This window comes from Lepidochelys olivacea (genome assembly GCF_965140295.1).
Source record: "Lepidochelys olivacea isolate rLepOli2 genome assembly, chromosome: 3".
In the NCBI taxonomy this organism is placed as follows: domain Eukaryota; kingdom Metazoa; phylum Chordata; order Testudines; family Cheloniidae; genus Lepidochelys; species Lepidochelys olivacea.
The window spans coordinates 16,510,653-16,525,412 of record NC_140413.1 but is presented as its reverse complement, the minus strand read 5'-3'; the positions used below and the strand labels follow the sequence as shown (position 1 = coordinate 16,525,412).

The following is a 14,760-nucleotide window of genomic DNA, read 5'->3' as shown; positions in this document are numbered from 1 at the left end:
CCACTGCTGTGTATTGTGCTTTGTAAGTAATATGCATTATCCTACAGGTTTTCAGTAGCATTCCACTTATGGAGAAAACCAATGAAGTATTTATCCGCACAGACAAACTGGCATAAACTCAGTTCTTCTATTTTGAAAACATGCAAAAACTACTTTAGAAGACAGCCACAGGCTCAGAAACTATGTTTGTCCCCGTTTCATTCGCTAATCTATAATTTTGCTTCCCTTTGTTTGAAAAGTGAACACAGGAAGACTGAAAAATAGAAAAGAGTTAATTACTCCAGCCCCTAGCTATGTTAACCGCTATGACATTAAGTGCAGAAATTTAGATAAGATCAAAAACTGGGATTGAGTTAGTTACTGTGATAAGTATTTTTAAGAAATCTAGACTTTGCAAGCAATGTGGTCCAGTGGATAGAGATTGGACTGGGATTAAGGACACTGGACTAGGTTCTATTCCTGACTCCACTGCTGACCTGCTGTATGACCTTGGATAAATCACTCTGTCTACATGTCCTTCGGTCTCCTTCTGTAGTCTTGCCTACTTGGATAGTAAGCTCTTTGGGGCACGAATTGTCTTAATCATTTGGTGCTTATGAAAACCTACTGTGACAGGGTCGGGCCCGATGGCTATAGGAGAGTAATAGAAAGCAGATATATTAGCCACAGGTTAAGTAGGTCCCTTTTCCCTGGGTAAGATAACAGGGAAGGTTCCAGAACAATCAGGAACCTTCTGGAGACAATTAAGACAGGTTGATTAGAACACCCGTAGCCAATCAAGAAGCTGCTAAAATCAATTAAGGCAGGCTAATAAGGGCACCTGGGTTTTAAAAAGGAGCAGTCTGGAGCTGGGTGCATGTGAGGAGCTGGAAGCAAGAGGCACTAGGAGTGGAGTGTGAGAACGTGGACTGTTGGAGGATTGAGGTGTACAAGCATTATCAGACACCAGGAGGAATGTCCTATGGTGAGGATAAAGAAGGTGGCTCTGGGAAGAAGGATAAAGGAGTTTGAGGCGCAAGTGGTGTTCTCGTCCATCCTCCCTGTGGAAGGAAAAGGCCTGGGTAGGGACCATCGAATCGTGGAAGTCAACGAATGGCTATGCAGGTGGTGTCGGAGAGAAGGCTTTGGATTCTTTGACCATGGGATGGTGTTCCATGAAGGAGGAGTGCTGGGCAGAGACGGGCTCCACCTTATGAAGAGAGGGAAGAGCATCTTTGCGAGCAGGCTGGCTAACCTAGTGAGGAGGGCTTTAAACTAGGTTCACCGGGGGAAGGAGACCAAAGCCCTGAGGTAAGTGGGAAAGCGGGATACCGGGAGAAAGCACAGGCAGGAATGTCTGGAGGGGAGGGCTCCTGCCTCATACTGAGAATGAGGGGCGATCAGCAGGTTATCTCAAGTGCTTATATATGAATGCACAAAGCCTTGGAAACAAGCAGGGAGAACTGGAGGTCCTGGTGATGTCAAGGAATTATGACATGATTGGAATAACAGAGACTTGGTGGGATAACTCACATGACTGGAGTACTGTCATGGATGGTTATAAACTGTTCAGGAAGGACAGGCAGGGCAGAAAAGGTGGGGGAGTAGCACTGTATGTAAGGGAGCAGTATGACTGCTCAGAGCTCCGGTACGAAACTGCAGAAAAACCTGAGTGTCTCTGGATTAAATTTAGAAGTGTGAGCAACAAGAGTGATGTAGTGGTGGGAGTCTGCTATAGACCACCGGACCAGGGGGATGAAGTGGATGAGGCTTTCTTCCGGCAGCCCGCAGAAGCTACTAGATCGCACGCCCTGGTTCTCAAGGGTGACTTTAATTTTCCTGATATCTGCTGGGAGAGCAATACAGTGGTGCATAGACAATCCAGGAAGTTTTTGGAAAGCGTAGGGGACAATTTCCTGGTACAAGTGCTAGAGGAGCCAACTGGGGGGGAGCTTTTCTTGACCTGCTGCTCACAAACCGGGAAGAATTAGTGGGGGAAGCAAAAGTGGATGGGAATCTGGGAGGCAGTGACCATGAGTTGGTTGAGTTCAGGATCCTAACACAGGGAAGAAAGGTAAGCAGCAGGATACGGACCCTGGACTTCAGGAAAGCAGACTTCGACTCCCTCAGGGAACGGATGGGTAGGATCCCCTGGGGGACTAACATGAAGAGGAAAGGAGTCCAGGAGAGCTGGCTGTATTTCAAGGAATCCCTGTTGAGGTTACAGGGACAAACCATCCCGATGTGTCAAAAGAATAGTAAATATGGCAGGCGACCAGCTTGGCTTAACGGTGAAATCCTAGCGGATCTTAAACATAAAAAAGAAGCTTACAAGAAGTGGAAGGTTGGACATATGACCAGGGAAGAGTATAAAAATATTGCTCGGGCATGTAGGAATGAAATCAGGAGGGCCAAATCGCACCTGGAGCTGCAGCTAGTGAGAGATGTCAAGAGTAACAAGAAGGGTTTCTTCAGGTATGTTGGCAACAAGAAGAAAGCCAAGGAAAGTGTGGGCCCCTTAATGAATGAGGGAGGCAACCTAGTGACAGAGGATGTGGAAAAAGCTAATATACTCAATGCATTTTTTGCCTCTGTCTTCACGAACAAGGTCAGCTCCCAGACTGCTACGCTGGGCATCACAACATGGGGAATAGATGGCCAGCCCTCTGTGGAGAAAGAGGTGGTTAGGGACTATTTAGAAAAGCTGGACGTGCACAAGTCCATGGGGCCGGACGAGTTGCATCTGAGAGTGCTAAAGGAATTGGCGGCTGTGATTGCAGAGCCATTGGCCATTATCTTTGAAAACTTGTGGCAAACGGGGGAAGTCCCGGATGACTGGAAAAAGGCTAATGTAGTGCCAATCTTTAAAAAAGGGAAGGAGGAGGATCCTGGGAACTACAGGCCAGTCAGCCTCACCTCAGTCCCCGAAAAATAATGGAGCAGGTCCTCAAAGAATCAATCCTGAAGCACTTACATGAGAGGAAAGTGATCAGGAACAGTCAGCATGGATTCACCAAGGGAAGGTCATGCCTGACTAATCTAATCGCCTTCTATGATGAGATTACTGGTTCTGTGGATGAAGGGAAAGCAGTGGATGTATTGTTTCTTGACTTTAGCAAAGCTTTTGACACGGTCTCCCACAGTATTCTTGTCAGCAAGTTAAAGAAGTATGGGCTGGATGAATGCACTATAAGGTGGGTAGAAAGTTGGCTAGATTGTCGGGCTCAACGGGTAGTGATCAATGGCTCCATGTCTAGTTGGCAGCCGGTGTCAAGTGGAGTACCCCAGGGGTCTGTCCTGGGGCCGGTTTTGTTCAATATCTTTATAAATGATTTGGAGGATGGTGTGAATTGCACTCTCAGCAAATTTGCGGATGATACTAAACTGGGAGGAGTGGTAGATACGCTGGAGGGCAGGGATAGGATACAGAGACCTAGACAAATTGGAGGATTGGGCCAAAAGAAATCTGATGAGGTTCAATAAGGATAAGTGCAGAGTCCTGCACTTAGGACGGAAGAACCCAATGCACAGCTACAGACTAGGGACCGAATGGCTAGGCAGCAGTTCTGCGGAAAAGGACCTAGGGATGACAGTGGACGAGAAGTTGGATATGAGTCAGCAGTGTGCCCTTGTTGCCAAGAAGGCCAATGGCATTTTGGGATGTAAAAGTAGGGGCATAACGAGCAGATCGAGGGACGTGATCGTACCCCTCTATTCGACATTGGTGAGGCCTCATCTGGAGTACTGTGTCCAGTTTTGGGCCCCACACTACAGGAAGGATGTGGATAAATTGGAGAGAGTCCAGCGAAGGGCAACAAAAATGATTAGGGGTCGTGAACACATGAGTTATGAGGAGAGGCTGAGGGAACTGGGATTATTTAGTCTGCAGAAGAGAAGAATGAGGGGGGATTTGATAGCTGCTTTCAACTACCTGAGTGGTGGTTCCAGAGAGGATGGTTCGAGACTATTCTCAGTGGTAGAAGAGGACAGGACAAGGAGTAATGGTCTCAAGTTGCAGTGGGAGAGGTTTAGGTTGGATATTAGGAAAAACTTTTTCACTAGGAGGGTGGTGAAACACCGGAATGCGTTACCTAGGGAGGTGGTAGAATCTCCTTCCTTAGAAGTTTTTAAGGTCAGGCTCGACAAAGCCCTGGCTGGGATGATTTAATTGGGGATTGGTCCTGCTTTGAGCAGGGGGTTGGACTAGATGACCTCCTGAGGTCCCTTCCAACCCTGATATTCTGTGATTCTATGATAAGGTGTTGGGAGGAGGCCATGGGGAAGTAGCCCAGGGAATTGTAACTGTTGCACAGCTGTTCCAAGAGGCACTCTAGACTGCTGCATTCCACAGCGCCCTGGGCTGGAACCCGGAGTAGAGGGCAGGCCCGGGTTCCCTCCAAATCCTCCCAACTCCTGGTCAGACACAGGAGGAGTCAACCTGGACTGTGAATTCAGAAAAACGGCCAAGCTGAGGGCTGCCGTGAAGCTCCAAGGCGAGCAAATCCACCAGTGAGCGGAAGACCCACCAAGGTAGAGCAAGAACTTTGTCACACTACCTAACTTCCAGGTCCTACTGTAATGCAAGCAAATAATGAAACAAGAAAATCATTGCAGCTATCAATAAAGACATGTTGGAATCTCTTGGAAAAACTCAAAATCCTTTTAAAGAAGCTTAGCTTATGTGTATTTATGCTCCTCACTGTAGACTACTATGAACATGAAAACTGGATTGTAGTTAATATGCTTCCAATTCCCCACCTAAATCAATCCTCTAATATCCCACTTAGTAAAATATGATTAATATAAAAAGATTATGGACTATAGGTGAGGAAAATTAAGCAGTAACCAATGATTTTCAGCCCTTTTTTTTCTTGTCTTTACAGCAGAACATTTATAAAATGGGTTAGGGATGCAACTGCTGCCTTTCAACACTGACTCTCTCTTTCATATTAGCACAAATAAGTGAATATTCAGACAAAGTTTATTCCTTCAAGTAGCAAGGCAGATTGTCCACCATAAAGCAGTTTTGTTAAGTACTATGATTCTGAGATCCCAAATGTTACAAAACATTTGGATTTTCATACTGACAATAATCCTTGCTTAAAATATATTTACTTTAAATATTGCATGTCAAAATTTCAGTGCAAAATTCAACTGTTTCTTTAAAAAGAGAAAACTCAACTCACTCCTACAACCCAGTCCACCACACCTGGAAATCTATGGGGGAAGTGATTGCCAAATGAAAAGTGGTCAAAACCAATAAAGAAAGGACCTATTTTCATGCTTTTATGAGATTATGGCACAGCATATGGTTAACTTCTAGGGCAAACTCGGATCTATTACCAAAATAAAATAATTTATATAAATAAATTTATATTTATGCTGAACAAAACCGATCTGGAAAGAATGAGATCTACTGCTGATAAGGCCAGGTCTACACTATAAATTTACACTGGTATAACTATGTTGCTCAGGGGTGTAAAAAAGTGTACATCCCTGAGCAATGTAGTTATATCAACCTAACCCCTGGCGTAGACAGTGCTATGTTGGCAGGAGAGCTACTGCCTCTCGTGGAGATGGATTAACTGCACCAATGAGAAAAGCTCTCTCGTTGGCATAGTAGCGTCTTCCCTGAAACACTGCAGCTGTGACAATGCAGCATTTTAAGTGTAGACCTGCCCTTTTATTCTGTACTTCAACTACATTCACGAAAACTCTGAGTGATTAGTAAACCCTTACCTTACTTATTATCTGGATAATCTCGCCTTCTTTAAAACCAAGTTCATTTTCATTTGAACCTTCAAAGGCCAAAGAAGTCCTGCAATATTCCTTGGCTGAAACAAAGAAGCAAAATGGCTGCATTTGCACAGTGTTCTAATCTGTTGTATGAATGAAGGTACATAAATAAAAGCTCAAAATTATTGTCTTTTTTAGAAGGATAACTACTACTACAATCATCTTTTGATCCAATATATATCAACCAACTTCAGTATGTTTTACAATGTCCAGCAGAACACGACAAAAATAAGACAGTAGTATACTCTTTATTCAATTCTCCCACTTTAGACATCAGAATTGAAGCTCTGCAACTAGAGTTGAACATCTCCCTAGTTTTGTTTAACATGTACGTCTGGCAGAGATTTTCATTAGGGCTGTCAAGTGATTAAAAAAATTAATTGCAATTAATTGCGCAAATAATCGCACTGTTAAACAATAATAGAACACTATATTTTTGGATGTTTTCCACATTTTCAAATATAATTAATTTCAATTACAACACAGAATACGAAGTGTATAGTGCTCATCTTATTTTTATTAAAAGTATTTACACTTGTAAAAAAACAAAAAAATAGTATTTTGCAATTCACCTAATACAAGTACTGTATTGTAATCTCTTTATCATGAAAGTTGAATTAACAAATCTAAAAAAAATGCACTCAAAAAAAAAAAAGTGTAAAATGTTAGAGCCTGCAAGTCCATTCAGCCCTACTTATTCAGCCAGTCACACAGGCCTGGTCTACACTACATCGAATTTAGCAGCGTTATCTCGATTTAACCCTGCACCTGTCCACACGATGAAGCCCTTTTTTTCGACGTCCAGGGCTCTTAAAATCGATTTCTTTACTTCACCCCGACGAGGGGATTAGCGCTGAAATCAGCCATGCCGGCTCGAATTTGGGGTACTGTGGACGCAATTCGACAGTATTGGTCTCCGGGAGCTATCCCAGAGTGTGATCGCTCAGTTGTGATCGCTCTGAACAGAGCTCTAAATTCAGATGCACTGGCCAGGTATACAGGAAAAGGCCCATGAACTTTTGAATCTCATTTCATGTTTGGCCAGCGAGGCGAGCTCACCTGCACAGGTCACCATGCAGAGCTCATCATCACAGGAGACCATGCAGTCCCAGAATTGCAAAAGAGCTCCAGCATGGACCGAACGGAAGGTACGGGATCTGATCACTGTATGGGGAGATGAATCTGTCCTGGCAGAACTCCATTCGAAAAGACGAAATGCCAAAATATTTGAAAAAAAATCTCCAATGGCATGAAGGACAGAACACATGCATAAAATTTGCAGGATTAGGGCCTTATACTTTAGTTACAAATTGTATAACTATGTAAAAACACTTGTGACAGTTTGGGAATATGTCATTTTATGAATTCCTTTTTGTTTTATGTCAAGCACTTATAATTGTAACCTTCAGTGTGGATTAGAATTTCCATTCTGTCACTGGAATAGATACATATTGGAAATAAACAGTGGTATTAACCCTGTATTGTTCTACTCTGGTAGAACAATGGGGTTGCTACCAGTACAGCCATTGACTTAGAGACTCTGCCCAGCAGAGCACCTGAGTGTTGGTACATGGAACTTCCCCAGTGAAGAAAGAGAAGAGAGAGATGGACAAAACCTGCTCTTAAAAGAGAGACTCTCACTAAGCAGAGGGAGCCGTTTTTCATCAGAAAGAGAAGACAGAACCCCTCCTGCCTCTTATCCCCGTCCCACCCCACTCACACACCAGGAGGAGTGGGGACAGTGGGGAGGAGGGGAAGGCAGGAGGAATTTTGATTTATTCCAGGACTCTCAGGACTAGTGAGGAATTTTGAGGGAGAGAACTGGGTTCAGGTGTTTCTTGCTTTGCCTAGATCTGTCACTCTCCTGTGCTGCCCAAAATGTGTGTGTTTAAGAAGTTCCTTTGCAAAGTCTGTGTTATTTTCTTTAACTCTCATGTGGTCCCTAATGAGAAACTATAAACCAGAGTGCCCATGAAGGTGGAGTCTGGGGAGGAACGCATAGGTGACTGGAGAGGCTTGGGATGTCCTGTACTGGTCCCAGGGCCTATGGTATCTGGACTGCAGAGTTCCACATCCCAAAGAAGGGTGCCAGACAGATTCTGCACCCACGGAGCATACGCTAGAATCCCAGAGTTACAGATTGTGACTGCACTCAGCCGGCTTGAAAGCACACTGGATCCAAAAAGTTGGGTCCAATACAGCAGACCAGTAACCATTTACTAGGGTGGGAACACAGTCAGGGCTGAAACATTAATTCTATCTTTCAATTACATCACCTTCTATGTAACCCAAGAACATCTTCATCTTGTCTTTTTACTATAGAATTACCAGAGCGCAAAAATCCAAGAAGGTGACTAATAGAAAAATATCTCAACCACTTAACCTATTCAACAAGTTAACAACAGTATATTTAATGCACAAATAATTACTCAAGGATCTTGCTGTTTTAACAAGTCTTGTGCCTGGCAGTAAATAAAAGGTTATTTCTAATTAAACTGCAGTTTAAGATGGAAGATCATCCACAGATTCAGTACTTCAAGGAAGTTTATGAGTGTACTACAGTGAAGCAGCATAGGTCATAGCTGTTGTCCTTTGAAAGGTCTTAAATCTGATTACACTGAAAACAAACTGAAGTTGTAATTTCTTTAGCAAAAAGATGTTTATTTACTTGTACTAATGACCAAAACAAACTTCCAGAAGCAGGAGAGAGACACTAAAATGAAGTCCTGATAATCAAAACGTTTTAAGAAGATGTGTATTTATTTTATTAACCAATTAACTAAACATTGGTGGTTTACTTCCATGCCCACCTCCTCAAAAGTAAGGATATTATTCTTAATATATTTTCGTAACAATAAACCTATGTAAATTGAGATATAGTTTTTAAAACAAATAAATAAGCTCTCCTCACAGGACATCAGTAGTCTTATTTTGTCATGTAAAAGTTAACCATCTGGTTTTCAGACAGCATTTAATCACCTGGGTAACTGAGCATCTCCACATGTTAGTCTCCACATCTTAGAGCAGGGGTGGGCAAACTTTTTGGCCCAAGGGCCACACCTGGGTATTGAAATTGTATGGCGGGCCATGAATGCTCATGAAATTGGGAGTGGGGGTGAGGACTCTGGCGGGGAGCGGGCTCTGGGGTGGAGCCAGAAATGAGGATTTCAGGAAGGGGCTCCGGCTGGAGGTGAGGGCTCTGGGGTGGGGCTGGGGAGTGAGGGCTCCGGCTGGGGGTGAGGACTCTGGGGTAGGGCTGGGGATGAGGCGCTGGGGATGCAGGACAGTGTTCCAGGCTGGAACACCTCCAAGGGGTTTGGAGGCTGGAAGGGGGAATCAGGGTTGTGGCAGGGAGTTAAGGTTGCAGGAGGGGGTCAGGGTTGCAGGCTCCGGACAGCACCTACCTCAAGCGGCTCCCAGCTGCATGCCCCCCACTCCGGCTCCTACATGGAGGTGCAGCCAGGTAGCTCTGTGTGCTGCCCTGTCCACAGGCACCACCCCTTCAGCTCCCACTGGTTGCAGTTCTCATCCAATGTGAGCTTCAGGGGCGACACATGGGGCAGAGGCAGCATGCAGAATCCCATGGCTGCCCTATGCGTAGGAGCTGGAGGCAGGACATGTCACTGTCTCTGGGAGCTGCACAGAGTGGGGCAAGCCCCGGACCCCACTCCCCAACTGGAGCTTGAGGGCCGGATTAAAACGTCTGGAGGGCCAGATGCAGCCCCCGGGCCATAGTTTGCCCACCTCTGCTTTAGAGAGACCATCATTTAACTACTTAATACAAATAAATCATAAATCAACATAGCTGCTGAGGATCTGATTGAAATTTGCATGCTGTTAGCCAGAGGTCTTTTTCAGGCTACAGAAAAGGTTAAATAAAATGAAAATTAACATTCTCAGATATGGATCCTCCATGTTGTTGGATTAATTCTATCTTTCAATGCATCACCCAAAATTTAAGCATTAAAAAAACAAAACAAATTTTCTAGCCATTTTGATTGTGAAAATAGACTTCATGATGTAAACGGCTACACTGCTGGCCTGTTGAGTCTACAAGGCAGTGAGCTGTCTGTATCTCCCCCTTAACACTCTATTAGAAGGTTAGTTAACTTTTCATAGATTCTTAGATTTCAAGGCCAGAAAATACCATTGTGATTGTCTCGTATAACCTCCTGCATAACACAGGACAGAGAACTTCCCCAAAACAGTTCCTAGAGCAGATCTTTTAGAAAAATATCCAATCCTGATTTAAAAGTTATTAGTGAAGGAAAATCCACCATGACCCTTGATAAGTTGCTCCAACAGTTAATTACTCTCACTGCTCAAAATTCCACCTTATTTCCAATCTGAATTTGTCTAGCTTCAACTGCTAGCCATTGGATAGTGTTATACCTTTCTCCGTTAGATTGAAGAGCCCATCATCAAATATTTGTTCCTCATGTATGTATTTGCAGACCGTAATCAAGTCACCCCTTAACCTTCTTTTGTTAAGATAAATATATTGAGCTCCTTGAATTTGTCACTATAATTCAGCTTTCTAATCCTTTAATCATTCTCATGGCTCTTCTCTCAACCCTCTCCAATTTATCAACAGCCTACTTGAATTGTAGACACAGGACTCCAGCAACGGTCACACCAGTACCAAATATAAAAGGTAAAATAAATCCTCTACTCCTCCTCAAGATTCCGTTTACGCATCCCAGAACAGCACTAGCTCTTTTTTGTCTCAGTATTGCACTAGGAGTTCATGTTCACTTGATTATCCTCCACAATACCTAAATCTTTTTCAGAGTCACTGTTTCCCAGGATAGAATCCCCCCATCATGCAAGTACTGTATGGCTTGCACTTGGGCTTTTACCATGAGACCTATGTTGAGGAGGGATGGGGAGGAGAAACACCACACCCTATACCAACATAGCTCTGCTGGTAAAACTGTAAGCATAGGCCAGACACAGTGGTTTATTTCAATGTACTTAATTCTGAAAATGATTCAGCTAAAGTAAATAGCTTGCCTCTTATTTTGATGTGTGTCTATGCACAAACTTGCACCAGTTTAACTAAACGTATTTAAAAATACATCTTTAAGCAAACCAATGCCAAGTTTGTGTGTGGACAAGACTCACAATAAAAGTCAAAAAACATATTCAGTTAAAACAATACAAAACCCTCTGTGGGTACTCCTAGATCAGATAAAACAGGCTACATTGGTACAGGCACAACCTCAATATTTATTGATGCAAGCTAAACCTACAGAAGCCAGGGTTACACCAATATAAGTGTCTACACAGGATTTTGCATCTTTAGTTAAATCAGGGCAACTGTGTGTGTAGACGAGGCCTTATATTTTTAGGGACAGCTCCTATGTTAATTGGATTCCATCTGTAATTATATGATCTGAAAACTCTGAATTTTAATACAAGCAGAAATGTGGGAAGTCAACCTCCAACTTCAGTTTCCACACATCTGTAAAGAGTGGGTAAACCTACCGTACTTAGTATTTGTAAGACACTTTGAAGCTGAAAAAGTATTTTGAGAGTTCTAAGTACATTTTTACTAAATAAAAATTTAAGGTCTTAAATAAGAACAAGTTATTTTACTGTATACTTCCATAACTACATACATCTTCATAGAGAATAGATAATACTAGGATACTTAATGTCCTGCCTCAGTGCAGGGGATTGAACTAGATGACCTATCGAGGCCCCTTTCAGTCCTACACTTCCACGACTCTTTGACTAGAAAATAAAACAGAGGCAAATATACTTTAACCTTACCTTTTGGTTTGCTTTCTGTTTCTACTTTTGTAACATCTACTGCAGGTTCTGCTTTTGTTACACTAGGAAACTGGGTTAGTTTTGGTCCCGGCGGAAGGTTAGGTAGTGGCTAAACAAATGCAAGAGAAAAAAAGATACGCACAATTACGTATTAGAAAGGGAGAGTGCAAAATTAAAAGCATTTTGTTTTGATTTGGGTATAAGACACCTTCTCATGATTTGACCATCTGAAATGGTGACAGCTCTCTTTTACAATTAGGTAATTAATTCCATATGTCAAGGGTGTCACTCATTCTTTGAGAGGGTCACATTACGTATTTAATTTAGTTAGGTTCTATAATTACAATATTAAGGCCACTGATGCAATAGGAGTGAGACAGCCAAGCAGCAACTTCATCTTTTTCCACCAACACCATCGTGGGTGGGATTCAGTCCCCAGGAGGGCTGAAGTGCTTAGCAGTTGCAGAAAGAGCAGACTACAGGACTCCACTGTTTATAGCAGCAGTTTAAGATGACAGCTGCTCATCCTGCCTTCCGCTCACTCCTAATACACCGGACCCTTGCTAGAACGTGGGATTTGTGATCCATGTGCGGTATCGCATTAACGCGGGGACCACATTAAAATGAATTCCAATTAAAGTAATTAAATTTGGGATCCATGGCCGCGACTGCATCATATGCAAATTCGCGCTATATAGATGCGCGTTCTAGCGAGGGTCCGGTGTATCTGCCACAGCATACATCAAAGGGGATAAAAACATTAGCTGGATGTTTCTGTTAAAATGAACTCTGCAGACATTTAATTTGCCATCGACCTTGTGAGTTAATATCCCATTACAATAATTTACCAGATTTCTCCAATCCAAGACATTGTTTCAGGCTTACTGAGCCTGCAGACAGATTCAGACTGCTTAAGTCACTTTCAGACGTTTTCTTCGCAATAGAACTAACCAGGAATTTTGATGAAACAGTTTGTCAGAAAATGCTGATCACTGAACCTGAAACTTTTCACAGAAACTTATTAATTTTGGCAAAACTGTTCAGGAAAAGTTTCTTAGGTGCAGGATGGAATTTTGAAACCACATAGAGAGATCCTCACCCTTGTGGGCACTCATCTGTAATGTGGGAAAATCCAGGCACAGCAGGGACTTGAACCTGAGTCTCCCACATCCCAGGCAAGTGCCCTAACCTCCAGGCTCTTGGGTATACTGGGATGGCTTCTTCTCCCTCCCCCACAAAACAAACCAACAAAAGGTCTCAGTTTCAATTCAATGAGGAACAGGAAAAAAATTAAATCTCAAAATTTTTTGCAGAATGGGAAAACTTTTCTGACCAACTCTTCTTCACAATCATATATCAAACAGAAACTTAGGCCCTGATCCTATAACCAATACTCACCTGAGTAATCCTACTGAAACTTCTCACATCAGTAAGCACCACTCATGTGAGCAAGGGTCACTGATCTTCCCCTTTCATTTATTAAAAACCAAATTTTGTAGAGCTTAAACAAGATCCAGATTAATACATACAAGCCAAAACAGATCATATAACCACATGAGCATCCTTCACAAAAATGTAACAGTGCTATATAAAGGAATCACTCCACCTAGCACTGAAATAAACCACCTCCAAGATGAAACTAGTTTAGCAGCACACAGAAATAGTTTTAGAGGGGAAGTGTAGGAAATTATATCCAATTAAAAATGGACATGGAAGTAAGCAAAATATAAATACCCCCAAGTTGGAATTTAGCCAAGGCACGGGAGTTAACTAAAGCTCATCCTGTATCTTGCAACGCAGTGCACTGTCCAAAGGTACTTAAGTGAATCTGAAACATATCACAGTGGTGTAAGTTTGGACTCTACCTTCCAATCCCAGTTTGCAAAGCCCTCACCTCATTCTAACATATCCTAAAAATGCATTTTTCCCCCCGAACTACCAACCACTACCGAATACCTTCCCATCACTCCACCAATACCATTAGACAGGTTTCAGAGTAGCAGCCGTGTTAGTCTGTATCCGCAAAAAGAAAAGGAGGACTTGTGGCACCTTAGAGATTAATTAACAAATTTATTTGAGCATAAGCTTTTGTGAGCTACAGTTCACTTCATCGGATGCATTCAGTGGAAAATATAGTGAATGCATCCGATGAAGTGAGCTGTTGCTCACGAAAGCTTATGCTCAAATAAATTTGTTAGTCTCTAAGGTGTCACAAGTCCTCCTTTTCTTTTTGCAAATACCATTAGAGATAGTGAGCCGCATTAGCAATTAAAAAAAAAAATACTGAAGTCTTCATTAAAGTTAACTCCCTGCTCTGGGTCAGCCAGTACTCAACTTTTCTGTGTCATACATTGCAAAAGTTCTTTGGAGCAGAGACAATCTCCATAAATTCATCTCTTATAAAAAAGTGTCAAATTCTGGCTAGCATTTTATTATTATTTTTGGCAAAACACCAGGCATAAGTGGGTATGTTAAATACAACTGCAGCTTCAAATGGTTTATTTCACAGCCTTTAAATTGTTCAGACTCTTTTCTCAATTCACTTCCTTGCTTTTTCTTACTGAGAGAGAGACTGACTATAACAGTTTACAGGATAAGCCTATTAAGTGAACAAAAAGACAAGCTTGGTCCCATCACATATTTGGGTACTGCTATACGGTAAACCCACACAGTATAAAGTCTGATCATCCATTAGAATCTAAATCATACAAACATGTCTTTGATAGGATAACTGTACTCCATCACATCAGTCAGAAAGAAAACAGGTGAATCCCAGACACTTCTAAAGAACCAATTTTTCACTATAAGAAAGCGATCAGTTCCACTTAAATCAACCTCTGAAATTCCAACTATGATATTTACATTAACATTGTAATGGCTTACAATATTTCTTACTAAGAGAAAAGAGATCGGACAAAAATGCATTTAGCCAGCTTTAAAAAGTCTCCTTAAATACTTTTTTAAAGTTAATTTATGTAGCATGTTTTAAACAGGTTTACAAATCCTTCCATGTAAATATCAGAGACAAAACAACCATTACAACAGTAAGCTTTTGTTTAGCAAATCAGATCTTTCTATTTAAAACTTCTAATTTTGTGGTTGCTACTTTTGTCTTTATTTCATAGAATCACAGAATCATAGAATATCAGGGTTGGAAGGGACTCAGGTGGTCATCTAGCCCAACCCCCGCTCAAAGCAGGACCAATCCCC

The 14,760-nt window shown here is 42.2% G+C and overlaps 1 protein-coding gene across 1 annotated transcript in view; it reads right to left on the bottom strand.

The window, feature by feature from the left end:
• Positions 1–14,760, bottom strand: part of CD2AP (CD2 associated protein) — a 160,506-nt gene that overhangs the window by 41,344 nt on the left and 104,402 nt on the right. Inside the window, exons 7-8 of the mRNA XM_084624761.1 lie at positions 11,551–11,659; positions 5,719–5,813 (exon numbers count right to left, since the gene is read on the bottom strand). Coding sequence (XP_084480887.1) covers positions 5,719–5,813; positions 11,551–11,659 — 204 coding nt within the window. The remainder of the gene's footprint in view (positions 1–5,718; positions 5,814–11,550; positions 11,660–14,760) is intronic.